Source organism: Setaria viridis, chromosome 7 (assembly GCF_005286985.2).
Source record: "Setaria viridis chromosome 7, Setaria_viridis_v4.0, whole genome shotgun sequence".
Taxonomy (NCBI): Eukaryota; Viridiplantae; Streptophyta; class Magnoliopsida; order Poales; family Poaceae; genus Setaria; species Setaria viridis.
The window spans coordinates 30172909-30200878 of record NC_048269.2 but is presented as its reverse complement, the minus strand read 5'-3'; the positions used below and the strand labels follow the sequence as shown (position 1 = coordinate 30200878).

The 27970-nt window shown below is 46.3% G+C and overlaps 9 protein-coding genes and 4 non-coding genes across 17 annotated transcripts; 10 read left to right on the top strand and 3 right to left on the bottom strand.

Moving 5' to 3' along the window:
• Positions 1-212: 212 nt before the first annotated feature.
• On the top strand, positions 213-3489 carry LOC117863777 (uncharacterized). The gene is made up of 8 exons (XM_034747620.2): positions 213-423; positions 524-1287; positions 1372-1560; positions 1677-1785; positions 1890-1948; positions 2041-2151; positions 2268-2907; positions 3222-3489. The coding sequence occupies exons 1-8, from the start codon at positions 300-302 to the stop codon at positions 3323-3325; spliced, it is 2100 nt and encodes a 699-aa protein (XP_034603511.1). The 5' UTR covers positions 213-299; the 3' UTR covers positions 3326-3489.
• Positions 3490-3695: 206 nt separating this feature from the next.
• On the bottom strand, positions 3696-10545 carry LOC117863778 (double-strand break repair protein MRE11). Of its 2 annotated transcripts, XM_034747621.2 has the most exons (23): positions 10379-10544; positions 10032-10112; positions 9650-9791; positions 9398-9555; positions 9089-9179; positions 8863-8982; positions 7614-7682; positions 7386-7477; positions 7171-7273; positions 6975-7082; positions 6831-6893; positions 6697-6768; positions 6477-6554; positions 6332-6394; positions 6183-6246; positions 5981-6063; positions 5450-5563; positions 5274-5351; positions 5120-5188; positions 4795-5030; positions 4448-4529; positions 4159-4335; positions 3696-4029 (listed from the first exon to the last, which is right to left on the bottom strand). In XM_034747621.2, exons 2-23 carry the CDS (start codon positions 10052-10054, stop codon positions 3994-3996), a joined length of 2121 nt encoding a protein of 706 aa, XP_034603512.1. In that variant the 5' UTR covers positions 10055-10112; positions 10379-10544; the 3' UTR covers positions 3696-3993. The 2 variants fall into 2 exon arrangements, with proteins under 2 accessions (XP_034603512.1, XP_034603513.1); XM_034747622.2 differs by lacking the exon at positions 6831-6893 and having other exon boundaries at positions 10379-10545.
• Positions 10546-10687: 142 nt separating this feature from the next.
• On the top strand, positions 10688-12956 carry LOC117863783 (sm-like protein LSM7). The gene is made up of 5 exons (XM_034747628.2): positions 10688-10870; positions 10992-11073; positions 11834-11905; positions 12263-12315; positions 12713-12956. Exons 1-5 carry the CDS (start codon positions 10868-10870, stop codon positions 12797-12799), a joined length of 297 nt encoding a protein of 98 aa, XP_034603519.1. The 5' UTR covers positions 10688-10867; the 3' UTR covers positions 12800-12956.
• Positions 12957-13551: 595 nt separating this feature from the next.
• Positions 13552-16157, top strand: LOC117863781 (N-terminal acetyltransferase A complex catalytic subunit NAA10). Of its 3 annotated transcripts, none has more exons than XR_004642297.2 (3): positions 13552-14253; positions 15149-15208; positions 15940-16157. XR_004642297.2 is itself a non-coding variant. In XM_034747624.2 (2 exons), the coding sequence occupies exon 1, from the start codon at positions 13651-13653 to the stop codon at positions 14245-14247; it is 597 nt and encodes a 198-aa protein (XP_034603515.1). In that variant the 5' UTR covers positions 13554-13650; the 3' UTR covers positions 14248-14253; positions 15940-16157. The 3 variants fall into 3 exon arrangements, 1 of the variants encoding a protein (XP_034603515.1); XR_004642298.2 differs by having other exon boundaries at positions 15149-15226; XM_034747624.2 differs by lacking the exon at positions 15149-15208 and having other exon boundaries at positions 13554-14253.
• On the top strand, positions 14701-14815 carry LOC117866063 (small nucleolar RNA Z278). The gene has a single exon (XR_004642756.1). It is a non-coding gene; the product is annotated as a small nucleolar RNA Z278 (small nucleolar RNA).
• On the top strand, positions 14889-14999 carry LOC117866064 (small nucleolar RNA Z278). Its single transcript, XR_004642757.1, has one exon. It is a non-coding gene; the product is annotated as a small nucleolar RNA Z278 (small nucleolar RNA).
• LOC117866066 (small nucleolar RNA Z278) lies at positions 15117-15228 on the top strand. Its single transcript, XR_004642759.1, has one exon. It is a non-coding gene; the product is annotated as a small nucleolar RNA Z278 (small nucleolar RNA).
• Positions 15401-15516, top strand: LOC117866065 (small nucleolar RNA Z278). The gene has a single exon (XR_004642758.1). It is a non-coding gene; the product is annotated as a small nucleolar RNA Z278 (small nucleolar RNA).
• Positions 16158-16759: 602 nt separating the features above from the next.
• Positions 16760-19566, bottom strand: LOC117863780 (uncharacterized). Its single transcript, XM_034747623.2, has one exon. The coding sequence runs from the start codon at positions 19490-19492 to the stop codon at positions 17564-17566; it is 1929 nt and encodes a 642-aa protein (XP_034603514.1). The 5' UTR covers positions 19493-19566; the 3' UTR covers positions 16760-17563.
• A 213-nt stretch (positions 19567-19779) lies between these two features.
• LOC117863782 (uncharacterized) lies at positions 19780-20957 on the bottom strand. 2 transcript variants are annotated; one of them, XM_034747627.2, is made up of 3 exons: positions 20714-20957; positions 20389-20588; positions 19780-20300 (listed from the first exon to the last, which is right to left on the bottom strand). In XM_034747627.2, exons 1-3 carry the CDS (start codon positions 20826-20828, stop codon positions 20139-20141), a joined length of 477 nt encoding a protein of 158 aa, XP_034603518.1. In that variant the 5' UTR covers positions 20829-20957; the 3' UTR covers positions 19780-20138. The 2 variants fall into 2 exon arrangements, with proteins under 2 accessions (XP_034603518.1, XP_034603517.1); XM_034747626.2 differs by having other exon boundaries at positions 20389-20591; positions 20714-20955.
• Positions 20958-21306: 349 nt separating this feature from the next.
• On the top strand, positions 21307-21833 carry LOC117865092 (uncharacterized). The gene has a single exon (XM_034749174.2). The coding sequence runs from the start codon at positions 21405-21407 to the stop codon at positions 21660-21662; it is 258 nt and encodes an 85-aa protein (XP_034605065.1). The 5' UTR covers positions 21307-21404; the 3' UTR covers positions 21663-21833.
• A 1180-nt stretch (positions 21834-23013) lies between these two features.
• LOC117864457 (uncharacterized) lies at positions 23014-23587 on the top strand. Its single transcript, XM_034748571.2, has one exon. The coding sequence runs from the start codon at positions 23196-23198 to the stop codon at positions 23451-23453; it is 258 nt and encodes an 85-aa protein (XP_034604462.1). The 5' UTR covers positions 23014-23195; the 3' UTR covers positions 23454-23587.
• Positions 23588-26033: 2446 nt separating this feature from the next.
• LOC117862676 (uncharacterized) lies at positions 26034-26698 on the top strand. Its single transcript, XM_034746175.2, has one exon. It carries the CDS (start codon positions 26296-26298, stop codon positions 26548-26550), a length of 255 nt encoding a protein of 84 aa, XP_034602066.1. The 5' UTR covers positions 26034-26295; the 3' UTR covers positions 26551-26698.
• Positions 26699-27970: the final 1272 nt, after the last annotated feature.

Here is a 27970-nt window from a genome sequence, read left to right as displayed (position 1 = left end):
TCGGTAAGAGAACTCCAAAGAAAACAACGAAGAAAAAAAAATCAAACTGCACCGACCAAGGGGATAAGGCCGGCCCAACTGTGACTCGGATCCTAATAAACAGGCCCGTATCGCAGCCCAACGCTATATCACGGCCGCCTCCGTACCGACTCGATAGTCGATTCACGACCGCTACCGACGAGATGGGTAGGACCGCAGGAGTCGTCGAGTCGAACTTGAACCTAAACCTGCAGCGATTAGCGTGCGATTCCATCCCTCCCCTCGTAAACCCGACAAGCGACAGCCCCGGCCCTAACGGAATGGCGTCGCCGGACGACGAGGCCGCGCAGCCACCGCCGAAGCGGCCCCGGCGCGACCCCGAAGCGGAGGAGGACGCCGCGCAGCCGCCGCGCGTGGCGCTCAACCCGGCGGACTGCGATCTCGGTACACACACACTTGGCACCCTCCGTCTTCCTCTGCACCTCTCACTAGTCGCGTTAATCGCGTCTCTGACCGTGTTGTCGCCGCGGCGGCGTTCGTCCAGACTTCGATGTCGGCGGGGGCGGTCTCCAGGGCAGCGCGCTGCACGAGGGCGGTTTCGCCTACTGCTGGTCCGGGGCGCGCGCGACGGTGGGCACAAGGGGTGGCGGGAGGTACTGCTTCGGGTGCAGAATCGTCGCCGAGCAGCCCGTGGAGATGGACCTCACGGCCCCCGAGGAGCGCCACCTCTGCCGCATTGGGGTCTCGAGGGGCGACGATCCCATCGGGGCGCTCGGGGAGTCCGACCACAGCTTCGGGTTCGGGGGCACGGGGAAGTTATCCCACCAGCGGAGGTTCAGCAACTACGGCGTCAGGTTCGGGGTCGGGGACACCATCGTCTGCGCGGTGGACCTCGATTCGAAGCCCATGGCGTCGATCGGGTTCGCGAGGAACGGCGAGTGGCTTGGTATCGCGAAGCATTTCGATGCCGGTGAGAAGGGGCTTGGTTTGGTTGACGCGGCTGTGAGGCCGATGCAATGGGAATCCGCGCTCTTTCCCCATGTCCTGCTGAAGAATGTTGTCGTGGAGATGCAATTCAGCAGGGAGGACGGGCTGGAGCCAGTTGATGGTTATGAGCCCTGGGCCTCGGCTTTTGCTGATGGGAATGCAGTATTTGGGCCTTTGTTTGAACAGAGTGAATGTGAGGTCATGATGATGGTTGGTCTCCCGGCTTCAGGCAAGTCGACATGGGCAGAGAAGTGGGTCAAGGAGCATCCAGAGAAACGTTTTATCCTTCTGGGGACCAACCTTGCAATGGAGCAAATGAAGGTTGGTTTTCTTTCTCGTGGCAACAGTATGGTGTTCTTTTAATTGTGCTGCCTCTTCAGTTTATCACAACCTTGATCATCGCAGGTGCCAGGATTGTTGCGCAAGAATAACTATGGTGAGCGTTTCGATCGATTGATGGAGTGTGCTACATGGATTTTCAACAAATTGCTGACCAGGGCTGCAAACACCCCTCGCAACTTCATCCTCGATCAAACAAATGTCTACAAGAATGCCCGTATTCGCAAGCTGAGGCCATTTGCCAACTACCGCAAGGTAAGCTGCAAAAGAGAGAGAAATGACACATTTTTATATGGTGGTTGGATTAGCAAAATCTTAGCACTGGATTGACTCATAAGATGTGTAATGCCACATACTCTTGCATGTAACAGACTGCTGTGGTCGTGTTCCCATCACCAAGTGAACTGAAATCCAGGGCAGCAAAGCGATTCAATGAGATGGGAAAGGAAGTGCCAGCTGAAGCTGTTAACGAAATGACAGGTACCTGGACATATGCACATTTTTATTTTACTCTTTGTCCAGCTTCATTTATTTAGTGTCTCTACATCCATCACTTACCAGTTACCATACATTCCCTTTTTCAGCCAATTTTGTCTTGCCACTCTCAAAGGACATGCCTGATTCAAAGGAGCCTTTTGACGAGGTAGTATATACTCAAATTTTGGTATTAGTAAACTGCATTTTCTGACTACTCCCAAATGCTTACTTGTTCACTGTGCTTTAAACATTTTTCAGGTAATCTTTACAGAGCTTTCTAGGGATGAGGCCCAGAGAAACCTAGATGAGATGCAACGAGTGCTGCCAAGAACCGGGACCCCAAGCTATGGAAATTCCAGTAACAAAAATGTATGGCACCTTTATTGTTATTTGAAATAATTCCTTTTATGTTTTGTGCCATCATCGATAAGATCAGTGTGACGCAAAGCAACACAGCAGTGTTCTGATGTTCTGTGTGCTTACAGGCTAGCTCAACATATGTGGTGACTGCGGCTCCAGTTGATCCTAAAGCAAGGCCATCCATGGCAAGCTTTCACCCACCAATAGGCAATTCATATGGAAGTTATAGTGGCACCGTACCTGGAAGTGCTGCTACTTTCAGCACAGGTCTGCATACTGCAGGCAACACAATGCAGCAACAGGCACCTTCTAGCGTTCAGAGGTTTCAGAGTCCAACAGGAAACCAACATGAAACCCATTCAGGCTATCCAAGTGCTCTGAACCAATATCAGATGCCCTCAAGCTATCCGAGTAACCCAAACCAACTCCATGGAAGCTACCAAAGTACCCCATTTCCTGGATATGGACAAAGTACATATGGATCCCATGGGAACCCAAGCCCATACAATCATATTCCTTATAACCCTGAGATGTACCAATGTGTTCAGGCTCCCATGACAAGTAGGAACCTCTACCAGGCTGGGTCAGCCGAAGCCTACGGGGCCCCTGGCTATGCAGCTGCAAATCTGATTGGGAGGCCACATCAGGTGCCACCACCAACTCTTCCAGCATACAGTTCACAACCAGTTGCTCAGTGGGTGCCAAATCAAGGTAGTTCTTCCTCATGGAGTTCTGACAGTTACAGACCCTATGGACAACAAACTGGTAGGTGATCGTCTATTCATCTTGCAGTCTTGTTAGTCCAGTTCATAATCTACCTAAATTTATATACTTGATATATTTCTAGGTTCATCACTCATGCTTGAAAACCATTGACTTTTTTAAACTAACACTTAACATTCCATTAGCACATTAGCAGTCATCTTCATAGGGTCATCTGTTTTAGCTTACTTCTTGTCATATGGTTTTGTCTGAATTTAACATTCATTGATTCACCCTGATCTGATCGTGCTTTTTCCGTACTATGCTGTCAAACATAGAACCAATGTTCTAATGCATGTTTCTTCAACTAATGGCAGATGCACACTACCCGCCGTATGCTGCTCCAGCAACACCTCCCACTCCCTGGCTTCCTCACAGTTCTGCTCCAAACCACATGAATCAATGGCCGAGTCGGAACTAGCTTGATGGCACATATTGCTTGTTTTGTCACGAGATGCACAAATCACAGGGATATGTCTGATCTCATCCTTTTCAGGTTCTAGGGAACCTTTTTGCTGCCATCATGTACATAGTTACACATTTAAAATTTTGCAGCTCGTTGGATTATCTTGTTGAGGTTTTTCATTTTTGCGGATGCTCGATCCTTTTGCGTTATCCCACTGAAATCTAACCGGCGAAATAAATTCAATTTATTTTGTCGCGAATGCTTCTCAAGCATAGTATTTCGGTGCCTTTTGCGCAAGTTATGACTACCATGTAGTAAAATCGTGAACTTCGCACAAGAAGATGCACCCTCGTAGACCTTGTTTAGATACTAGTAAATCGAGAAATTTGCACAAGAAGATGCACCCTCTTAACATCGATGGATTCATGAATACATGCAGGTGAACTTTGACGAACACCCTCATCGACGGTCAAAATTCATGTTACATGCATGACAGGTACAATCCAACGCTTGTGATTTAGTATCTACACAAGCATGTATATAATCCGTTGCACTCGAGCGTGTACAAGGTACAGTCGTTCTCAGTTCACCGGCAGAACAAACCGTCGTCGGTGTTGATGCAAGGTAGCCGGCTCTTCTAAGACAAATCCCTAGCCTCTACTCTCAAGGGAACTTCCTAAAGATCATCTCCTCCTGACAGCCCCATAGTTCCTGGGGGCCTGCCAAACACACACAAAAAAAATCAGCTCATTTCACGCAATATGTTTGCTTTTAAATGTACCAAATTTTGCATGACAACGGAGATAGCTACAATATGCTAACTGAGAACACTGAGGTGATTCACTGACCCGAGGAGGAGCTTTCTTGGGCGGCTCATCTTCTGAATCATCATCATCTTTACTCATCATACTTTGGATGGAAGCAATATCTGTTTTTCTCCCCCTCTTAGCAGTAGAACCTCTACCTCTGCCTCTACCTCTAGGAGCTGCTCTTTTACGCCCAACTTGCTGCGCACTCTCTTCTTCCTGTGAGCATTTGGGAATAAAAACAGATGATGAGATCATTTGGAAGGAAAACAAGGCAGTCCAAATCATTTTCATGCACCGGCACCAGCAAAAATTAAGTAAATAGACATACTGAATTTTCAACAACTTCATTTGCATCTGCTTCCTCCTCTGAGGATGATGCCACCTCCTCACTGCGGATAACAGTACTTGACCTGCAAATGGTGGTCAGTAAATCAGCATTGAAGTTGCTTTTTCCAAAATAAGTGCATTCTAGCTTTGCTGCGGCCTGAAAATCAGGGCAGTGAAGCTTTCAATAACATTGATTTTAAGTCCATTTAAATGCAAAATTAGGCTTGGCATAGCTATTTTATTTGGCCATGGATGAATAACTACATTTCTCCATGGTAACACAAAATTCTATTGAACTTCAGAGGTTCAAAGCTGGAAAGAAAGATGATAACAGTTAGAATCAACAACCTCGACTGACTGAAACTAAGAGTGGTCTGCTTCATTGAGCTAGTGCCTCTTCCCCTGCCCCTTTTGGAAGCACCACGTTTAGCAACATCAGTAGTATCTTTGGAAGGTCTAGTAAATCCAGATGATTTTCTTCCAACTTCAGTTGATCTTGCACCAAGAAGCATCTCCCTGGTGTCTTCATCATCACTGAAGGAATTCAGGCTGCTTTGGGCTGCAACAGATTTTCCTCCAGTATCCTAGATGAATATCACAAGCATTATAAGCTTTCTAGGAATAAAAATATTAATGCAGCAAAAAAGGGATTTAAGGCTAAGATAATAATCACCAAATTTTGAGAGCTTGATAGGAACCGTGCACCATCCTTGGAGCGAAGGGACCTTTCCTTTACACGGTCCTAGATTTTAGAATTGGACTCGTTAACCTTTTTGAGCCAGAGCATTCTTGCATAACTATAGTACAACTGTAGAATGCTTAAATACCTGCATACACTCGCTAATTTTGACAATTATATCTTCTTCCTCGATTTTAGATTTATCTGCTTCAGAACTCAATTTATTCTGCATTTTTTTAAATCAAGATTTAGAGATTAGATGCATGATTCTTCTTTGGTATCCTGAACTAAAAGCTAACATTTCACAATCCTTGGGAATTATACCCTGGTTTCTTCAAGATTTCGCTGCAAACATGAATAGAATGCCATCTTGTCATCCTTGTTCACAAAATCATGCAATGCAATGTCCAAGTCGTCCACAGGAAGAATCTCCATTTTCTGAAAACAAAGAGGATATGTGTGCCGTTGTAAAACTTTACATTTTAAGTACATATAACACAAAAATCAGGATGTCTACAAATGGATACCAGGAAAATAAAATACTCTTCATGAACAGCCATGTAGTTTCGTCAAAATATTGACTGGGAATTTATTCATGCCTACCCATGCAGCTTCTAGCGCTAGTCAGAAGCATTTTTCTGGGCATTAAATTACTATTCCAAATGAAAGCAAATTGATATGCTGAACTAACAGAGAACATTTCAGAATCTAATTTGTGCATAAGGCATTATCAAGAAGATTAGATGTTTGCTTTTAGTTCGCACGATTAGAGGGGACCAGTAAGCATAAAATTGATGCAACATTATGTTCCGTCCTCAAAGACAGCCAAAAAAGTATATGCAGTATTAAGAGTACCAAGTTGCTCTCTGCAACCAAAGCTTCAATAGTTTGTTGGTTTAGTTCCTCAGGACGAAGTTTCTCGGAATCGTCAATATGGTCTACAAGATAGACATAATTAAAAGATACATCATTAAGAAAATAAACAAGCGATTTGTAGCCTTTTTTCTCAATAAATAGATATCAGATGCACTGTTTCTCTCAAAATATAAAGAAATACCTCCTGTAGCCTGACGCTTCTTTGCTGATTTAGAGAAAATGAGAATATCTTGAGGGTTTGCCACCTTACAAATTCATCAAATAAGTTCAGTCAAGTAAGATTGAGACAGAGCAAACACTTCAGTAGTACCAAATTAGTGCTTTATGTACCTTGCCTACGTATTTCTGACCAAAACGTTGTGGGTTTATTGTTGAAAACCCAGAGTAATCTACCTGCAGAACAATATGAGCATTGTCATGTTTTTTCTTTCTTGATCACTTTGAACCCACTTATGTGATGCATTTTATTTATTACCTTGATTCTAACTAACGGAAGTTTGGGCTCTGATCTGCTGGCTGTTGGTTGGCTACTCTTCTCAATCAGATTTCTCACCTGAAGCAGTTGAATAATACGGAACCCAGGAAAAATCACTTACATTTAACAAAAAAAAATGGGCAGACTCAACTGTTCTTTATTATAATGTTTCTTAAGAAACATGAGAAGATCTAAAAACAGAATGGATACGAGCACTCACAGTTTTATCTAAATGTTCAAGCACAGAGGCCTGATCATTGGGGTCAACATCTGCTTCATCTTTTAACACAACCTACAAATATAAATTCTGAGATTCATTAACTGCATAAGAAGCATAAAATACAAGAGACATACCTCAGCATATTCAAAAGGTCTGACAGATTTCAAAGGTATTTTCGTTGGCCTATACTGATTTCCCTATTACAAAACATATAAAGGAATGAAAAACTACAGAAGCACATAGAACATGAATAAGGGAGTTCTGATTTGAAAGAAGACCTTGATTTCTAACAAAAGGACATGCTTTGGTTTTGCTTCACCATCAATCAGGGAGGTCGCAACTGATGAGCCTGGTTGAGTGATGTGGAAACCCATCCCAGGGACCTCCTGTAAATGGTTTATTAGAAGAAAAGTGCATAGTTAGTTTTTACCCTTAAAACCATTAGAATGTAAAAAACGAAATTCTAGCTGTTACCTGAGGATCAACAAGACATTCATGCTCATGGCCCCACACAACAAAGTCCAGAAAACGTGGTAAGAAATGCTCGTTGATGGCACTTTTAGGGTTTGTCTTTATCCTATATGAGTTCAGGTGTAAATATGGTTTTTAGTAAACAGGATGAAGGACCAAATGAACAAAATATTTTGCTTTGTTGTTCTAACTTCTAAGTTCTAACATGCTATGCATACCTGTTCTGATGAAGAACTAATATATTGAACCAGTCAGACACTGACTCTCCATCTTGAGTTCCAGGACGCATCCACTGTACTGAATGAGGCGTCTGAAGTATTCAAATACAAAACATGATCCAATAATAAGAAAAAGGTTCCATGTAAATGTTTGAAATATCAAAAAACTTTTCTTGTTCAACTGACAAGAAGCTATTTCAAATTCATAAAAGATTGATTGAAAGGTACCTGAAACATTCTATTCAGTCGTTCATCTCTAATATTGCCAAGACCATACAGCGCAACAGAAGTCATGCCCTGAAATAATAGGAAAGCAATGAATTTAGCATATTATTCATTCTCGTCCTTGGGCTGGTCTTCATATCCAGGTACCCCAAAAGGCTCAAACCTTATTTAACATGGCAGTGGTCTCGGTTGTTGGAAACGGGGAAACAATCCTATTCTGGAAAGACAGATGGTTGGAAGGGAAAACTCTGGCTGAAATTGCTCCTAATCTGTTTCAGACTATTCCTAAGAGAGTTGTCAAAACTAGAACAGTGGCACAGGCCCTCCCCAACAGGCGCTGGGTTTCAGATATTAGAGGAGGCCTCTCAGTGGAGGTCCTGATGGAGTACAAGCTACTTTGGGATCAGTTGGATGGTGTCCATCTAAATCAGGATACCCCGGATCAACACCTCTGGAAGCTGACCCAATCTGGAATCTACACCAGCAAGTCTGCATATGAAGCCCTTTTCGTTGGCTCAATAAAGTTTATACCATGGAAAAGAATCTGGAAAAGTTGGGCTCCCTTACACTGCAAGTTCTTTGTTTGGCTGGCTATTAAACAGCGGTTATGGACTGCTGACCGGCTGGCCAGGAGGGGCCTGCAGCACCCCCAGGCATGCCTGTTCTGTGACCAAGCGCAGGAAACAGCCCCCCACCTGCTGTTATCTTGTGTTTTTACCAGACAAATTTGGACTTTGGTCTTCTCACATCTCAATCTGGTAGTTGATGTGCCGGTAAACTCCTCTAGCTTCTCAGCGTGGTGGGGCAAAGTCATTAGAGCTGCTCCAAATCAGTGGCAAAAGGGATTAAATTCGCTCATCATTTTGGTGGCTTGGGAGATTTGGAAACATAGAAATTCTTGTGTGTTTGAAGGTGTTCTCCCTAACTCCCAGGTGCTCCTGCAGGCCATAACAAATGAAAGCACCCTGTGGTGCTTGGCTGGAGCTTCTAAGCTCAAAGAGCTGCTTGCTAGGTCGCTTGTAGCACCATCTTAGGCTTGGTGCTCTCTGGTCAGGTCTTTCCTTGTTTTGGGTGTGTAGTGTTTTGTGAGTGTTGGGGTGTGTTTGGTACTTACTCTGGGGGCTCTCCCCCTCTCTATGTACTTTCTTTTCTATCTTAATGAAATGACATGCAGCTCTCCTGCGTAGTTCGAGAAATTTTTTTTAGCATATTATTAAACATAAGTTATTCCCTGGAGCTGACGTAGTGCTACCTTTTTTAGGAGTACAGGATAAACTGCTATTTGTCCGACACCAGAGCCACCAAGATCCATCTTTCCAAAATAATTTACAAGATTGCAAGCCGAAAGAATATCGATGGCAGAGAGATTATCCTACAACAAGAAGCACAGATGTATGAAAGAAAGCTGACATCCCATCAGACACATAATTTCAGTATAAATACGCAATGTTTGGAGAGTAAGAAAACAGTGCCCATACCACTCCAGCAGGGTCATCGTGATTTCCATGGATAGTGAACACAGGCAGGCCAACATTGAAGTTTGGGTCTTCATAATTTACTTGACCAAATCTGAGAATACAACAGAGAATTTCTTGTAGCAAAATGAGAAAAGCACATATACATATCTATACATCTTTCTGGAAGCCCTCATAAATGATATATCAGACAAATGAATCTCAGGAAAAGTGAACAAATTCTCCATAAGAGTTTCTAGGGTGTAGTTTGTCTTGAATTTACACATAGCGACTACAAAAGTATTGATCAAGCAATAGGGTTCAATGGCGAACCTGTTTGGGAAGTTGACTGTCTGGTCACTGACAACCTGGAACTTCACTGGTTGATCATTAAGGCAGTAGCGCCGCAGAATCTCAATAGTTTTTACCAGGGTTGAACGTGACGGTTTGTTCTCATGGAATAGATCACCGCCAAGAAGTATAAAATCTACCTGCAATTCAGTCTCATATAAAACGTAAACAATGAATTAGCTCACCATATCTGGGAAAACAAGTGATGGTAACAGAAATGTCATTCCTACAAACCTTATTTTGATCTGCCAGTGAGCAAATCTCCTCAAATGCTTGGAAGGAATCGAACCTACGTATCTCATCTTTCTCCATATAGCCTAGATGGCAGTCAGTCGCTACAAGTATTCGAAGCGTGTTGATATCACCTCCCCCTTCCCTGCAGCATCATTGGACACTTGGCATAATAAGAACCCAGCATCACACAACAGGCAGCACTTAAGTCATAGTACTATATGACAACTATGCAGATTGCTTCATTGCAATCATTTAGTTCATTTCACAAAATAAGTACTTGGAACAACCCAACAAGCCATGCAGCGCTATAGTCATCCAAAGAACCAGAACACAAGTTCCATGAATTGCACCTATTATTCACCTAATGAGCAAGAGAACTCACATCGCTTGTGCTGGTTCAGACATTGGACTTAACCTCAACTAGTTGACCAGATCAATCCCTTGCTGCAAAATCGCGATGTCACTGCAAAACCAACGATTGCACGAGTTACATTACATTACATTACATAATAAATTAATAATACAGCAAAAAGGACAGCGAGAGCATCAAGGAGGCGTGCAGGCATTTCGTCGTACAGGTGCCGCGCGCAAGAACAGTGACCCCCGTCCAACACTAACAAATTCAAAGCCACTCTGCACGCAGGCGGCTGCGCGCCCCCCAACTAAGGAAGCCCCCGCGAAACGCGGAAACGCGAGGTTATCGGACGAGGAAGACGGTGAAGATACTACCTGTCCGTCCAGCCGCCAGTGGCAGCCGCCCGGGCGAGTAGACCGCAGCGCTCAGTCCTGGCGGGAAGTCCAAGCCCGTCTCCTACCTCCGTCCTCGGTTCCGTCGTCTCGTGCGGAGACAACGGAGCCGGAGGGCAGACGAAAAGCATGGACACAGAAATACGCTTTCGAGTAACGAAAACGGATATAGGACCCTAAAACGAAAGGCCCACATATGTGAGGCGCTATGGATTGGGCCGCATGCCGCGAGTTTACCTAGGCCGTGGGCTACTACTTACCCCATCCTGTATGTGGCCCGCAAAGAAGGGCAAAAACCCCACCTGAGAGCGAGGTGCTTTCTGCTTTCTCCTTTTCTTCGTGAGTTCCCCAGCTGCGGCGGCCGCATCGATCTCTAGGGCGAAAATCCGCTCGAATCCCCCGGCGATTTGCGGCTCTCAGGCGTAGGTCGGAGGATCCGCGCGAAGGATTCGGCTGCGTGCTGGTGTCGAGATGGTAAGCAGCTAAGCATCGACCTCCCTCTTCGTGCGCGAAGTGGTTCGCTTGTTTTAGATTCGTGTGGTGGCTGGCTCATGACGCGAGGTTGAGCTGTGCTGTTTGTGTGCTTTCTGATCAGGCTGGGCGCAAGGAGACTGCGCTAGACCTTGCGAAGTTCGTCGACAAGGGCGTCCAGGTGAAGCTCACCGGCGGCCGGCAAGGTTGATTTCACGTCCCCGTCCTTCCTCCTCCTCCTCCTCTAATTGTTCTGAACAATTTCGTGCCCCAGATTCGCACCTTTTCCATGAGCAGGATTTAGCTATTGAACACAGTTAAGTGTAATCCTGTGAACCCTGTCCGGCTTGTGATATGAGTCGAGGGGAAAAATATCTCGTTCATGCGGTTGGTGTTTGTGTAAACTTGTGCTGCTGTGTAATTTGTTTTAAGTAAGTCATCGAGTGAAGCTCACGAAATCTGCTACATAACCTGGGATTTGCTTAAACCAAGAGCCGTATCATAAGTTATTTTTGTTGGACTTGACATTAGTGAACCACAAAACCTGGGCTTAGTGCTGCATGCTAAAACCTAGGGTTTTGTGACACCTGGGGCATAAAACCTAGGTTTTGTGAAATTTACTTAAAACATAATTCGTGCTTGATATCCAACTGGGTATGTGTCTGGGTACATATGTTTATAGATCACGAAAAGGATAAAGTGGAAAGTCAAAATTAACTAGGGTGGTTATCATCATTTTGTGTGCTACAATGTGGAATGTTTACTGCAAAGCATTTGCACAATCTCTTTGGCTTGCAACTTACTTTTATGTTGGGATTGTTCATCTATACATATTAGGCATATTGTCTCTTGTGCTAGTAGCTTAAGAATGTGTAAGCTACTTGGTGATTTCAATCCACGGAACCTTTTGTACATTTCCTTTTTCTTTTGATATATGCTGACCTGCCACCATATTCATGTGTCCAGTGACAGGGACTTTAAAGGGATACGACCAGCTCCTCAACTTAGTGCTGGATGAAGCAGTTGAGTCCGAAAGAGGTACTTTCTGAATCCTTTGGTTATGTTGCATAAGACATGGTTTTGCTCATCGACATTGGCTAGAGTAAGGACTTAGCACACGATTTACAAGCACATTTTGCCTAAATTATTTTAGGAAGTTAGCATTTGCTTGCTAATTGTAATTAAAATTTGGCTAGGGACAAAATAATTGTTTTTTAGCACTGAACTAAGTGTTAAAAACTGAATGGAGCATGGGATTGTATATTTTGCAAAGAACTGGGTCATAGTGCCTCATTTCTGAAACTTGTATGCTGCATATGTAGATGGAACGATGTTAAATTTTTTTTAAAAGGTGCTGAATGGAATGATCCATAATCTTGTCGTTTTCTTTTGTAGAGCAAGATGATCCATTGAAGCTATCCGGGAAAACCAGACAGCTTGGTCTCATTGTAAGTACTCTTGTTCTGACAGATTAGATTTAACCTGTGTACTCAGTCATTTCTCTATTATTTGAGGGGTGTGATAGGGGAGCTTATGCTCCATGTAATGCTTATGTTGAAGTGTGACGTGGACCTGTGGTTAATCTTCTTGCAAGCTTTTACTCAGTTTGTTAGTAATGAACAGTTATAAAAATAAGTGCCAATTAGGCTCGGGTACTAGTATTTCTAATAGTAGATTATCCTCTATAAGATGTAGGGTTCCTGTGGTTACCTGAAGAAAATTTAGAAACTACATAATTTTCAGGTCACTGCTTAATAAATTGCTTTTAGTATATGTGATGTTGCTTTTTCATGTGCTTTACAACTGCAGATCTGAACATCACGCGTCCCATTTTGTTTCTTGCAGGTGTGCAGGGGCACGGCGGTCATGCTGGTCTCACCAACTGATGGAACTGATGAGATCGCCAACCCTTTCCTCGCCGATGGGGCATAAGCACTGGTCGATTGTTTAGAACCGTGCTGTCGAAGTACCCTCAGAACACTCTGTTCCGGTGGAAAAGAACTCCCATCTCGTGTATTATTGTACTTGTCGCTGATGAACGCTGTAATTTTCATTGCACGACTTAAAATATCGACCCTCTGTTGCTAAAGTGCTGCTACCAAGTATCCTTTCTGAATTCTGATACTATTACTGTAAGATATTGTGCGCTTGTTTTTGAACGAGAGACACGTATGGATGTCACCGTGAACTCGAACACACACGGCCTCCCTGCTTCAGGGGTCAGGGCAGTTTGATTAATAAGCACAGTTTGCCTCACAATTTTGTGGATAAGAAATCACCTGCCATGAACGTGGCACAAAGTTTGGGAAGGTTACCAATAGTTCATCAACAATTTTACCGCGTTGCACGTCTGAATTGCATCTGTTATGCACAAAGCTGTAATCTCACTCAGCAGAGGACTTAACCTTAACCTTTCTCATGTCTTTGTTGTTGTTTCAACTTCGTTTGTTGCATTCAACTTCCATGGACCATGATGGAGTCATATCTTTGCGTTCGTGCGTTTGGCGTTGCTGACTGGCGCTCCAGCCAGTTTCCATGGACCATGATGGAGTCACATAGGCCGGCCCATCAGTGCTAAAATTCACGAGCAACATTCCTCGGTCCACAGGCCTATTTCGGCCCGTCTCCTTCTAGGGTTAGGTCAAGGCCTCCCCCGATCCTCCCTTTATTAATAGAAGCCGAGCGGCCGCCGCCGTCCGCATCACCATCACAACTTCTCGCCGGAGAACCACGCAATCCACCGCATCCCGGGTAGTTGTGGGGAGAATTCGGCGGCGGCCACGATGGTGTGCATCCGGCAGGCGACCATCGACGACCTGCTCGCGATGCAGGCGTGCAACCTGATGTGCCTGCCGGAGAACTACCAGATGAAGTACTACCTCTACCACATGCTCTCGTGGCCGCAGCTCCTCTTCGTTGCCGAGGACTATGGCGGCCGCATCGTCGGATACGTGCTCGCCAAGATGGAGGAGGACCCCTCGGAGCCCTGCCACGGCCACATCACCTCCCTCGCCGTCCTCCGCTCCCACCGCAAGCTGGGGCTCGCCACCAAGCTCATGTCCGCCGCGCAGGCCGCCATGGACCAGGTCTTCGGCGCCGAGTACGTATCCCTCCACGTCCGCCGATCCAACCGCGCCGCCTTCAACCTCTACACCTCAACCCTCGGGTACCAGATCCACGACATCGAGGCTAAGTACTACGCCGATGGGGAGGACGCGTTCGATATGCGCAAGCCTCTGCGGCAGCCGCAGCCTAAGAAGCACCACCACCACCATCACCACCACGGCCCAGGTGGATGCTGCTCCCATGATGCTCCTGCGGCGGCGGCTGGTTCTTCTCCGCAGTCTTCTACTTCGCCGGATAAGAAGGCGAACACTTGACGGAGGGTAAGTTTTGCCTTTGCTAGCTCCTGTTTTACTATTATATACTAAGACCTTGTTAGTGCTTACTGCCGAGTGCTTCCTTGTGATTAGGCCTACTTTTGGTAGGCAGATTACATTATTTAGTTTCGGTGTAGGATTTAATAAGTAATTATGCCTCTCCTCACCTTTGGTTTCTTGAGATTGTTCACTCTCAAGGCAGCCCAGTCATGGAGGCAAAGAGTAAGCACTGGTGAGTTTAACGTGGAAGCTTACTGTTTCTTATGGTGGTATTGCTTCTAAAATCTCTCACTAAATTAGCGATGCGGCTGTGGTTGCTTGTACTCTAACCTTATTGTCTGCCAATCATTGTTATGTAAGTTTAGTTGAATAGGCTTTCAGATCCCTTTGAATAGATAAGCTACTGTTTGTTATAATGATATGTTAACTGTATTTTCCTTGCTTCTAATACTAGCCAATGATGAGTTGCCCTGTCAATTAGGTGTAGATCGCCTCAAGTCCCTGAATTTCAGGGAGAACCTACTTAGGGTCCTACATTGGAGTGAGATATATGGGCTTTTACTGAGGTTTATAAATAAATTATTTTTACAAAAGTTTTGAGAAAATGTATTTGCATTGATTTATTGTGTTTTCATTGCTAGTCCTATGATGATTTGCCTGATGTGAGATGTAGATAGCTCCAAGCCCTGTTTGTCAGGGGAACCTACTTGGAGTCCTACATTCAAATGAGATTACTGGGCATTTTCTGAGGCTTTTATCAGTTTATCATTAATTTTTTTTGCTGTGTTCTGTTTTAGCTTCTTGCTTATCTTTGTAGTGCTTATTGTCATCTAATTAGCTGATCGCATTCATTTTAAATCCCTACATGTACCTACGATGAGTGCAAATATTTGAGGTGCAGGCAACTTCCAAGTCCCTGTTGCAGGGAGAACCTACTTGGGGTCCCACATTCAAATGAGATGTATGGGCATCTACTGAGGTTTATAAATTCTTTGTATGCATTACATGATAATTTTTTTTTGACTGATTTGGAGGTTGCTTAGGGCAATAGGGCTGTATAGCTTTTTTATTACTTTCTTATTACTCAGATGTTTTTCCTTTTACTGCTGGCATGTAATCAGCAGGACTTGTCAATACTTTGTTTGATTTGGTTGCCAGTGATGATTTTGTCTGCAAAATGGATGTCCTGTGGACTCAAGTCCCTGTTTCAGGGAGAACCTACTTGAGGAAGCAGCGAATAACATGACATCAACTAGATATATCTGAGGCATTTCACAAAAAAATTGCTTTGTTTACGATTTTTGCATCAACACTTTGTCTTCCTATTCTGAAGTTAAGCTTATTCTTCGTAGTATGCTGACTTCTCCCCCTCATTGGTTAAGAGGTCATTTCAAAATTCAAGCAACTTTCTGTGATGATTCTGTCTGCAAAATGGATGTGCTGTGTATCTAAGTCCCTGCTTCAGGGAGAACCTACTTGGAGAAACAGCATCTAATATGACATGAATTCAGACGTCTGAGATACTGTTGCCTTATTGCCTCCGCATTTTAAACCTATTTTCTTGTTAATTGAAAAGAAACTGTGTATTTGTGGTACTTTGGACTGCAATTTAAACAATGAATTTGTTGTAGTTATGTTGATATGGTTTTCTGTGTAGCTTTGATGTCTAACTATCTAAATCTCACTCTGCAGAAGTGAACCTACAGAGAGGAATTGTCAGGCCCCTGGGACTACCCACATCTTGCGCTCTCCATTTGATAAAAGATTCTAGTTTTCTATTTCTAATAGAACGCAAAGGTCCTGTACTGTGATTATTTGTGTTTGTATGTCTGGTCGATTTAAATCTGTTGACCATGTCTGTAAACTGTGAGAATGGCATGCAAATATACTGACATTTCGGTTGACTATCATATTGGATGTTATACCTAATGATTAGCCAGTTGATCTTGCAACAGCACATAATAAAAGTTCGGTATCTTGCAGTACCGTAAAAGTCAATTCCCTGCTATCTGTTACGATTATAGATTTTGCACGACCAATTCGCGGACAATGGTTGCTGAAATATTGATTCTGTTACGATTATAGATTTGACAATTGCTATCTTTGGTTTCTGTTATGATTATGATTATAGATTTGTCAATTACAATTTGTGTTGCATCATGGTAACAAGATCTTTGATTTAAATAATAATTCGTTGAAATATTACAGTTTTCAGATGTTCGGTTGGATAGATACTACTCCCTCTGTCCTAAAATAAGTGCACATCACACTTCTCGAGGAGTCAAACTTTTCAAGTTTGATCAAAATTTATAAAAAATAGTTTTAAAATAAGTGCACATCTCACTTCTTTAGGAGTCAAACTTAAAAAAGTTTGATCAAAATTTATAAAAAATGTACTACTATTTATGATGTATAATAAGTATTATTAGATTGAGCATTGTGTATACTTTCATAATAAATTTATTTGGAGATATAAATGTTATACTATTTTCTATATTCTTAGTCAAACATATTGACTCATCGAGAAGCGAGATGTGCGTTTATTTTGGGACGGAGGGAGTATACTTCTCCCAAGCAAGCTCCAACAAATACATGAACTCGGTTCAAACAAAAACTACCTCTTTTGTCTCGTATTACTTGAGTTCAAACAAAAACTACCACTAATCTTATCAATCTCTTCATCAGTCATCCAAACAAGAACTACCCAAAGGAGTGATATACCTCATCACCAGCAGGGTTCAAACAAAGAACTACCCAAAGGAGTGATATACCTCATTGAAATCTGGATCGAAGCTTATCTTTAGCTTTTCATCAGTCATCACCAGCAGGGCAACTGTGACTTGCAATTGGGTTCTACCGGATTAAACAGTTCCTAGCAGCACCAGTAGTAGGTCTTCATTGCTTCACATATTCAATGTCCTCTGACTGTCTATGTTTGATGCTATGACAATCAAATCAGATTTATCGACTTAGTTTCCTTTCCTTTTGGCTGAAACCAAAGTAATTGCTTCACATAGATTCTGGTGCTAGACCTTGTATATGCTGTAGTGTACATGTGTGTCATGGAAGAATCTGATCTTGGTTTGGTTCTTCAAGCAATCAGAGAAAGGCATATTAAAAATCGTAGCGACATAATTTATCAATTCAAAGCTGGTGAAGCTTTTTTTTAGCCCTCGCAGTTACCAAATGATTCAACAGAAGCCCTGAAGCAGGGGAGGTTTCTTCATAAAGATAGCCTGGGCCCTGGGGCACGAGATGTTCACCTCAGTGCAGCTCAGGGCTTGTCTACTCACTTTAGAGGAAACACCATCGCAACTCATTCAAACAGGGTCTGAAATTTCACTCTTCTTTTGATGCTGCCAGATCTTTCATACCCAATGCCGATCTTACTATGCACCAATTTAACTGCCAGATCAGTATTTCCTGCTTTCCTTAGTGCATTGATCATCATTGTTCGAACCCTCCCGGGTATTTCACGGCCCTTCTGCACAATTCCATCTGCCAATTTGCAGGCCTGCTTGAACCTGCCAGTCTTACACAGGACATTGATCATATCCTCATGGGCTGTCTCAGGAATCACTCCCATTGGAGCCAGTTCATCCAATATCCTGCATGCCCGGCTGAATTTGCCAGAAAGGCAGAGTCCACTGGCGAGGACCCTGAAAGCTGCAGCTGTGGGGGTGATTCCTTTATCAATCATACTGTCCCATAACTTCAGAGCCTCCTCGTTCTTGTGTTCCTTGAACAAACCATCAATGAGTATGGTATATGTGTAGACTGTTTGATCACACCCATCATCTTCCATTCTCTTGTACAAAGCACAAGCATCGTCTATTCTACCTGCTTTGACTAATGCATCGATCAGAACATTGTAGCAGTATGAGTCAGGCACGAAACCTTTAGCAATCATCTCCACGAAGAGCTCCTGTGCTTGGTCGACCATCCCAGCTTTTCCAAAGCCATCGATTAGGCTTGTATAGAAAATGGCATTCACTGCAACACCCTTCTCTACACAACTCCTGAAGCATGCAAGTGCCTCATCCATATTGCCAAATCGGCACAAGCAATTAACAACCACACCATATGTGACCGCATCAAGCTCAATTCCACTTGCCTTCATCCCCTCAAAGAGTGTCATTGCCTCTTTCTCCCTCCCAAACTTACCCATCGAATCAATGAGTGCAGTGTACATGGCTGCATTGGCTGGGCAACCTCTCTTCAGCATCCTCTCAAACACTGCCATCCCCTCGAATGGTTTCCCATCCTTGCAGAGCGCTCCGATCACCAGCACATAAGCATGCTGAGGTATTTCCTTCCCCATTCCCCTCTCTTCCATCTCTTGGAACAGTGCTATGCATTGCGGAAATGTGCCCTCACTGTAATGGCGCTGCATGAGAGTAAGGTACGTCACCTTGTCTGGCGCTAACTCTGCCTGTTCCCTCATGTCCGCAAGCCGTGCCATTGCATCGTGCGTCCTCCCCGCGCGGCAGTACCCCTTGATGAGAATGTTGTAGGAAACCACGTCAGGACGCACCCGTTCCTCCGTGGACATTGCGTCGAACACGTTGATGGCAGTGTCAAGGAGGCCGGCGTTAACCAGGCCATCCAGCAGGCAGTTGTAGGTGAGCCTGGACGGCTCGACGCCGGCGAGGCGCATGGCCTGCCACGCCCATAGCAGCTCATCGGAGAGGCCGAGTGCCGCGAGGCTACGGATCAGCGACGCCGACGACGCCGGGGTGAGGTGCTGAAGAACGGCATCCCCGCGCTCGCGCAGCTCGGCGACAAGCTGCCGCGCTTGGCCGACAGCGTCTGGGACAGCGTCCCTGGAGCGGGCAAAGGAGTGGAGGAGCGAGACGTAGCAGCTGAGGAGGTTCTGAGGGTGGGCGAGGAGGTCGGCGCTGTTGGGCAGCGACCGGAAGAAATGGAGCGACGGGAGCGGGTGCGTGGCGAGCTGCGGGGAGCGGAGCGCGGCGGCGACGAAGGCCGGGGAGAGGCGGAGGAGGAAGGTCTTGCAGAAGGCGCGGAGGTCGGCGGCGAGGGTGGCGGGCGGGGATCGGAGGACGAGGGAGATCACGCGGGGCAGCCACGGCGACGGGGTGGGCGGGGCGGACGCGGCGGAGGCGTACGGGCTCGGGTCCGCGAGGTCCGGGTACGGCTCGATCCACTCCGGCGGCGGGAGCGGCTGGTGGTGGTAAGATGCCGCGGCCGCCCGCCGGCCCCGAGGGACGTGGCAGAAGCGGCGCATCGGAGGAGTGCGTCGCCGCGTCGGCAAGGAGGAGACGCGCAACAGGTGTTCGACGAAATGAGCGGGGCAGGCGTTTTTGAGGGTTTGGCTCGGCTGATGACTACGCCAGCGTCAGTTCTGTTGAAATTATCCAACGCTTTGTAATTTATTTCCTCCGAGAAATCATCCAACGCTACAGAAACTTCGCAAAGATGGACAAGTCGAAAGTTCGGACAAAATCGCAGGAGATTATCTTTCCATAACCAGTTTTGATGCGCCCATTCTTGGAACTGAAATACTGAAAGAGATTATCAGAAGCTCGTACAACACTGTTCTTGTATTGTAGCTTTGGTTGCTCACCCAAAAAGGGCCTGAACCGTATACTCATATGATCATATCACTCACTGATGGGGAAGTTTAGCCTGACACACAGGTCTAATGCTATCTTCAGGTATGATGATGCAATCATGCAATGCAACTACAGAATACAGGTATGGTGAAGACTGAATAAGCGAACATGTCATCAAGCCCATCTCCTTGGTCAGTCAAGTGCATCCAGCAGAGGGCACTGACAGCACAAAAACCTCTATTCAACCGTAGCCCTGCGTGCATTGCATCCTCCTCTTCCGTGCAGCAAGACGACCTCCGGCTTAGGATGGAACTAGAGCTAGAGGCCAGGGTCATCCCACTGCAGAACGGCGGTGCCGAGGCCCTGCTCCCTCTTGAGCTTGTCCTTGATGAACCAGTCGCAGACGCGCCCGGCGTTGAGCTCCTCTATCGGGACGCCCTCCTGCTCCGATATCACCCTCAGCAGATTCAGCGACGATATCTGAAAGAAAAAACACTTGTTGTCATTTGGTCCCTCCCAATCAGGCAATCGCTACACCGGCATGGTTGGGACTTGGGAGCACACTTACGGTGAGGCGGCAGAGGAAGCGCTCGTGCGTGCTGAGGCCGGACATCTCCACCAGCCCGGCCTCCTCCAGGCTCAGGAACGTTCTCTTCTGCTGCTCGTCGGCGCCGCTTCCCTCCGCCACTTCTTGCTCCTGCTGCTGCTGCTGCTTGTCCTCCTCCTGGCATCTCCTCCTGACCACCAACCGCGGCGACGATGCATACCCTGCTGCAGATCGCACATGCGGTCAGGTCAGTGCTCGATTGCAGGGTCAGCAACAGATCAAATTATGTGGCTGGAGCCCATGGAATTAGCTGCGGATTAGAGGCAATTTGTCACCGGGTCTGAACCTGGGACAGGAAGGCGGGGGAACGCAGCTGCTCGTCTGGGCAATGGCCTCGGCGGCAGGAGCGCGGCCGGCGATTGCGTGTGATGCGCCTTGCAGGCGCTGATCATGTGCTGCATCGCCGAATGGTGTTGAGAGAGCGCCTCCCGTCTGCTGCTGCGGTTGAGTTGCTGCTGCTTTGCCTTGGACAGATGGTTGCGCTCTTGGACGGACGAAGAGGGTGATGCGGATAACGTTGCATTTGGCACCTACACCTGACCCTGATGACCTCAAACGAGTTAGACGACGGGCTTGAGATGGGCTCTCGTGGGCCTTCACCTCTCTCTGGTTCTTGCTGCTCGTTGAAGCCCATCTCGTAGGCCTCGACCTCTCTCCGCGGCAGCCCGGCAAGGAGTCCGTATCTGGTTATGGGGCGTGGGCCCGCCGCAACAAGACGAGAGACGAGTGAGCCGCTGGGCCGGCGCCGACGGAAGCGGTGTGGGCGCGCAAACGGACAAGCTGTAGGAGAGGAGCCCCCGGTATGCTGGGAACCAGCGCCCGCCGCCGCCTGTTTCGCCGGCCTTCCCCCAACTATATTAACCCACCCACCCCAGCAGGCAACAGCTCAATTCAAGCATCACTCCAGCGACCAGCGAGCGATCTCTCCAGCCAAGCAAGTGTTAAGCTAAGCTCCGAGGAAGGAGGACAAGAAGGACATGGCGGCGGCAGCGAAGGCGTCGTGGATGGTGGCGATGAGCGTCGGCGCGGTGGAGGCGCTCAAGGACCAGGCGGGGCTCTGCCGCTGGAACTACGCGCTGCGCTCCGTCCACCGGACCGCCAAGGCCAACGCCCCCAGCTTCGCGCAGGCCAAGAAGCTGGCCCCGGCGGTGGCGGCGGCGGGGAGGAGTCGGGCGGACAAGGCGGAGGAGGGGATGAGGACCGTCATGTACCTCAGCTGCTGGGGACCTAATTAGGCGTGCGTAGATCCTTTCCGTTTCACCTCTGAGCAACCGATCTTGCCTTTGGAGTTCAGACCTGGCCGCCGGCCGGTTGCCCTCCTGATTGTAAATACACGACGACGACGACGACGACGATGATGATGAAAAGTTCTGTCAGTTTAATCGAGTATATGAATGCTTCTGCTACTGTGCTTTCTACCATGCATCCCTTCGAACTCGTAAACGAGACTTTGTTTGTGTGGTTCGAGGCTTTGGCGTGCTAAAGCTGAACCCTCGACGCAAGTACGAGATGATGCTCTCAGATTTTGAACTCTTCTTTGATGACCTCTCGACAAAAAAGATCACAGTATTTTCTACAGCTCAACTCATGCTGAATTGCCGGTGGCTCACTACAGGGTCATAACATATACTAAGTAAGCTAATACAAACCAAATGGTTCCCTGAGCTTAATTTCAAGCATGTCCATGTCAGCGATTTCCTTGCCTCACGTAAAAATGAAGCTGCACAGGATCTCTAAGTTTTAACGGGAAAACATTCTGTGATGAACCAAAGTCTCCGTTTCAGTTTGGCAGTAAGCAACCTGCCAAAGCAGCAGAACGATTTCACAGGAGATCATGGCAGGGAAAAGCGTGATTTTTTCATGGAAATAGCATCTCCATCACGGCAAAGGGGGCATCGAAGGCAGACGATGGAGGAAGCTAATTGTGTCACAAAAATTTGATTGTCTTTGTGACCGTATGCTGGTTCATGCAGAAGCTGTGAGTCACAGGCCACAGCAGTACAGCACAGTTCGTATGTGTTCAAGTAACAGCATTTGTTTCTGTCACATAAATTGCATCAGCGATCGCTCCAACGGATATACTATACAGCCCATGGTATCCTGTAAACCATGTCCCATGGCGTCCGGAAATCCCACCATGTCGCGCTCTGACAGTCAATGCTAGTCCAAGAGCATGTAGTAACAATCTGCAGCTAACCCATGTGATTCAGCGCGTTAAAACGGATTAGTTTAATCAGTGCGGCTAACCAAGAACGCGAGAGGAAGACTCCTGGACGCCTCGAGTCAGTTGTAAAATCTGGCAGATCCCTCATCCTGTTCGCTGAAAGCAGGACAGTGGACGGCAGAAGGGCCGGCCCACCACATGCAGAGAGAAATTGCTTTCTAAATTAAAAAGTAAATTTCTACTGATCAGTACGCATCTCTAGCTCAAACAGTCCAGATACAGACTACAGAGATGCATTGCGGCAGTGGGACAATGACCAGCTTGTCTCCGCGCGCAACGTGAGCAACTGGGCCGGTGCGGGACAGCGGGAGAAAGCGAGCCGCGGCGTAACCAAGCAGGGAGAGAGAGAGAGCCCCCGGTATCCGGGGAAACCAGCGTCCACGGCCACCTGATTCCGCCGTCCTCCACTCCTCCCTCAGCTATATTAACCCGCCCGCCTCTCCACCGCTAACACAGCAACCACACAACCTCACACACATCACTACAGCGATCACCAACCGAGCTCTCTACTAGACAAGACCTGCGAATCCCGGAGAAGAAGGACATGGCGGCTGCAGCGAAGGCATCGTGGATGGTGGCGATGAGCGTCGGCGCGGTGGAGGCGCTCAAGGATCAGGCGGGGCTCTGCCGCTGGAACTACGCCCTGCGGTCGATCCACCGGATGGCCAAGGCCAACGCTCCTAGCTTCGCACAGGCCAAGAAGCTGGCCCCGGCGACGGCGGCGGCGGAGAGGCGGCGAGCGGACAAGGCCGAGGAGGGGATGAGAACCGTCATGTACCTCAGCTGTTGGGGCCCCAATTAGGCATAGGTCCTCTGCTTCTGCTTTCAGTTTCAGCAGCCGAGCTTGGCTTGAGAGACCTGGCCGGCCGGCTGCTCCTCCTGGTTGTAACATACCACGATGATGATGAAAATTCTTCTCAACTTCATTCTAGTGCACGATTATGGGTGTTCTGCCACTGTGCTTGCTATTGCTATGATCTCTTTGAGCTGAGCTCGTAAAAAGATTAGTAAAGAACAAAAAAGAAATGGTGGCCTGAGCAGCTGAGCTCAATTCCAGTCCTATCCGTATGAGCCTTGGAGTACTCGGGTAGACCTCCGCATTAATCAACCGTGACCTTCCATCAAAAGAGAATTCAACCATCGTCTCCTACTTTAGAGATAAAGCCGTGCTTGTGGTGAAGCAGCGTGACAGACAAGGTCTGCATTTCAACTTTGTACTGAATTGAACAACAAGCTGCAGAAAATAACTCGATTATGGCTAGTTTGGCAGCAGAAGTAAATTTATCAAGGAACAAAACCCCCCACAGCGATTTTTCTGAAAGATCGCATCCCCGCCTCCCCCTCGGGAGATGTTCCCGCATGGGAGAATAAACCCCCGTTGCCGTTTGGAAGGCTGCGTATTTTCATGAGAGTTTTCCATGCACGTTCCGTTTTGGACTAGATACATATGTTCCGTATTTCCATGCACGCACGGAGAGTTTTCCTGGGGAGATATAATACATACGTTTTGAAATAAAAATCATACAATATTCATAAAAAATACATAAGGCCACCTCCAATCACACGTACAGATAAAATCATAGAATATGTGAAGACCTGCATCAACGTTATGAAATGATAAAATATTTGAGATAGAATCCAATTCATACAAAGTTCAATTTAAGTACCATCTAATATCAGACCATGCTAATCCATCCACCATCACATCACATAAGGCCATCTCCAACCACACGTACAGATAGATAATATAACATATAAAAATGGAATACAAGTCTCTTCATTATGAACGTTGGCATACAAGTCTCTTCATTAGGAACTTTGGCATAGAACAAATTATGACTTTAACTCCTTTTCACAAGCTTCACGTAGACCCTGCCATTGCATTTTTATTCCTCCGAAGTTAAATCTGCAAACTGAGAATGCAAGACATCAAAGAAATGGAAGGTGTTTCTGCTCTCGCATGTCATCGACTAGTGAAATAGTGATCACACCAATGTTCACATTGCATCTACCTCTACCGCTAGATCATATGGAAATATGGCTTCATCCTAGCTCAGAAATAAAACCAAACACTATATGCATCCAACTCAAAGCTACAAGTGACAACATAATTGGATATTGTACAGTAGTTTTCTAGAGTAATTTATCTGTAATAAATAACACTTGTAGCTTTATAGTTGTCTGATTCAGGAACAAAGAGGAAGACCGAAGACCTTCATGATGTCTACTGCTACCTGTCAGGCCAAGCAAGGGCCTTCTCAGTTTTAGCTCATACATGGAAAACATCCACACCAGATAAGCTCTTAAACAAATTTCTTAACTGAAGGAAATTGAGAAGCTAACAAACGGTGCAAGACAACGCTGGACACAATTTGCTTAACTTAATAGTGCTGACAACTATTGTAGCAACTTATGTCGGTGCTATATTCTAGTACTGAAAAGAGACATACCTGATTGCTTGTGTTTTCATACCTAATTTTGGATGTACTCTTTTATCACCTCAGTTAGTTATAGGAAACAGAAAACTCAAAAAATGCAAAGTTAAAGTTTCTGAAAAGCTACAGGCGATGATCATTCAGTACAAAAGAAATGTATTGGCTAATTACAAAAATGTCAAGATAAAGACCAGCCATAATCAAATGACAACAATTGATGGTTTCAACATTCAAACATTATCCAGATAGCGAAAAGCAGTGCAGACGTTGCATTATTAGATCACAATTCCTAACTCCTAACAAAGGAACTAAAAGGCTATATCAACTGACAACTGTGAACAGTAAATGCACAAGATTGCTAAAAAAATCGATTAGCAGGGGATCATGGAGAGGTGAAATAATGAGATTTGTTTCTACGCATGTTTGTCGCATTCATTTGCATTGCATCAGCAAACGTCCCAAAGGAGACTGGGCCCGGCAGCCCGCAGTATACTGGAAACCACAGCAAAATTTGTAGTTCGGTCAAATTTTTTTTTAAAAAAGCACTGTTGAGCCCTAGACCCTAGTAAAGATAAAAATGACTTTTTGGCTTTTTGACTCCACTCCTGATTCCTGGATAAGGCTTTACTCGAGGCCTCGAGGGAGTTCAGAAATTTCCTACTACTGCCTATTCCTATGATGATGCTTACTGGGACTAATTGCAGTACTAAGCTTCGTAATTAGAAAAGGTAGGGTAGTCTCTGGCCCGTACGCATATCTGGACCAAACAGTCTAGATACAGAGATTGGGCAGTGGAACTGGCGCGGCGCTGATCGCTGGATCTGGGACTCTGGGTGGGTGGCGCCCGTATCTGAAGCTGTTCGGCCCGGGTCCTGATCTCTGCACGCGACGCGGGTGATCTGCAACGCACGAACCGCCGTTTCTGCCTCGAATAAACAAGACGACTAGACGCGTCAAGCGAGCCGTTTCTGCTGGATTGGTTTGGTGCGGCAAAGCAAAAGCAACCTGTGGGAGCTAGCCCCCGGTATTCTGGAAAACCAGCTCTCGCCGCCACCGTTGCAGCCGGCCTCCCTCCGCTATATCTGAGCATCTGCATCTGAGCATCACACAATCTCACTCACATCGTAGTCACAGCACCACAGCGATCGCTAACCGAGCTCTCTCTAGCTAATCAGGTCGTGCAAAAGCTCCGAGAAGAAGAAGAAGGACATGGCGGCTGCAGCGAAGGCGTCGTGGATGGTGGCGACGAGCGTGGGCGCGGTGGAGGCCCTGAAGGACCAGGCGGGCCTCTGCCGCTGGAACTACGCGCTGCGATCCATCCCCCGTACGGCCAAGGCCAACGCTCCCAGCTTCGCACAGGCGAAGAAGCTGGCTCCGGTGGCGGTGGCGGAGAGGAGGCGAGCGGACAAGGCCGAGGAGGGGATGAGGACGGTCATGTACCTCAGTTGCTGGGGACCTAACTAGTCTTCGCCGTCTGTCTGTTTCAGCCTTCTGCAACCGAGCTTTGGCTTGAGGCCATGCATGCCGGTTCAGTTGGCCTCTCTGATTGTAATATAGTATGATGATGATGAAAATTTCTGGCACTTCATTCAAGGAAGTGAATCTGCTGAAATTCTATCGTTGCGCTCCTTACAACTAGGCCATGTTAATCAACCATGTTCTCCCATCAAAAGAGATCAACGACAATCTGACCATGGTCTCCCATCAAAAGAGATCTTACATTTATCTCCAAGTTGTAAGGAAGACCTCGACATATATTTGTACTGAGGCAAAGTGGCAGCCGTTTCAGTTTGGAAGTTTCTTCTATCTACTAAACAATCTGCTGAAGTTTGGTTTAGAAGTAGATCACGGTAGGGAAAGCATGTTTGGTTTTCCCCCTTTTTATGATGAACGATAATACGAGCATCTGAGTCTCAGCAAGGAGGCATGGGAGCAATTAGGCAAACGACCAGGCTGGTGGATCAGATAGACCGCACACGTAGGATCATGATCCAGTTTCACCCACCACGGCACACCTTAAGATGTAATTATTTCCGTAAACACGATTTTAGATAAAGGAGTATTTTTGTGTTGGCCTTTGCAGTTTGTGCACTATGCAAGCTCCAAGCTCCACGCGACCACGCCACACCATGGCCCTCGCTCCTCCAATAAGTCAACATGGTGTGTGTTTTTTTTTTCAAAAAAATAGTGTGTTTGTTAATAGTCGCATAAATTGCACTAGTATAGAATTGATCTTTCGTCCAATTCTCTTTAGTCCCGGATAAAATCGGACCCGTGACTAAAGAGGCTCTAGTCCCGGGTCAAATACCAATCGGGACTAAAATCCCTCTTTAGTCCTGGGTTAAAAATCAGGCATCCATAGGAGACCCTTTAGTCCCGGGTGAAAAAATCAGCCACCCGTGGGGATCCTCGAGTGGTAAGACCAACCGGTCCTTTAGTCCCGGTAGAGCGATCTAGGACTAAAGACCCCCTTTCGTCTCGATTACTTTATCCTGGATGGATTTTTTGGAAAATTTACCCCTACCAACCGAGATTAAAAGCGAGTTTTGTACCAGCGTTGCATGAGCGCTCCATGGATATTTACAGCTAGCCCATGGTATCCTGGAAAACAATGTCCTCTCCTACCGGCTACAGCGTTGGTTATGCCACGTCATTCTCAATCTTACAGTCTCACTGTTCTCGGAGAGCACGTGGTAACAATCGGCAGCTAAGCCATTTGTCCAGTGCGTTAAAAACGGGTTAGTTTAATCGGCGAACTCACCATGAAATCGATAAGGTTCCTGGACGGCTCTTCCCTCGGGTAGTCGGGTGAGTAGCTAGGATCCTTCGTCCTGTTTGCTAAAAGCAAGACAATGCACGGCCGGCCATCACGGGGAGGATAAAA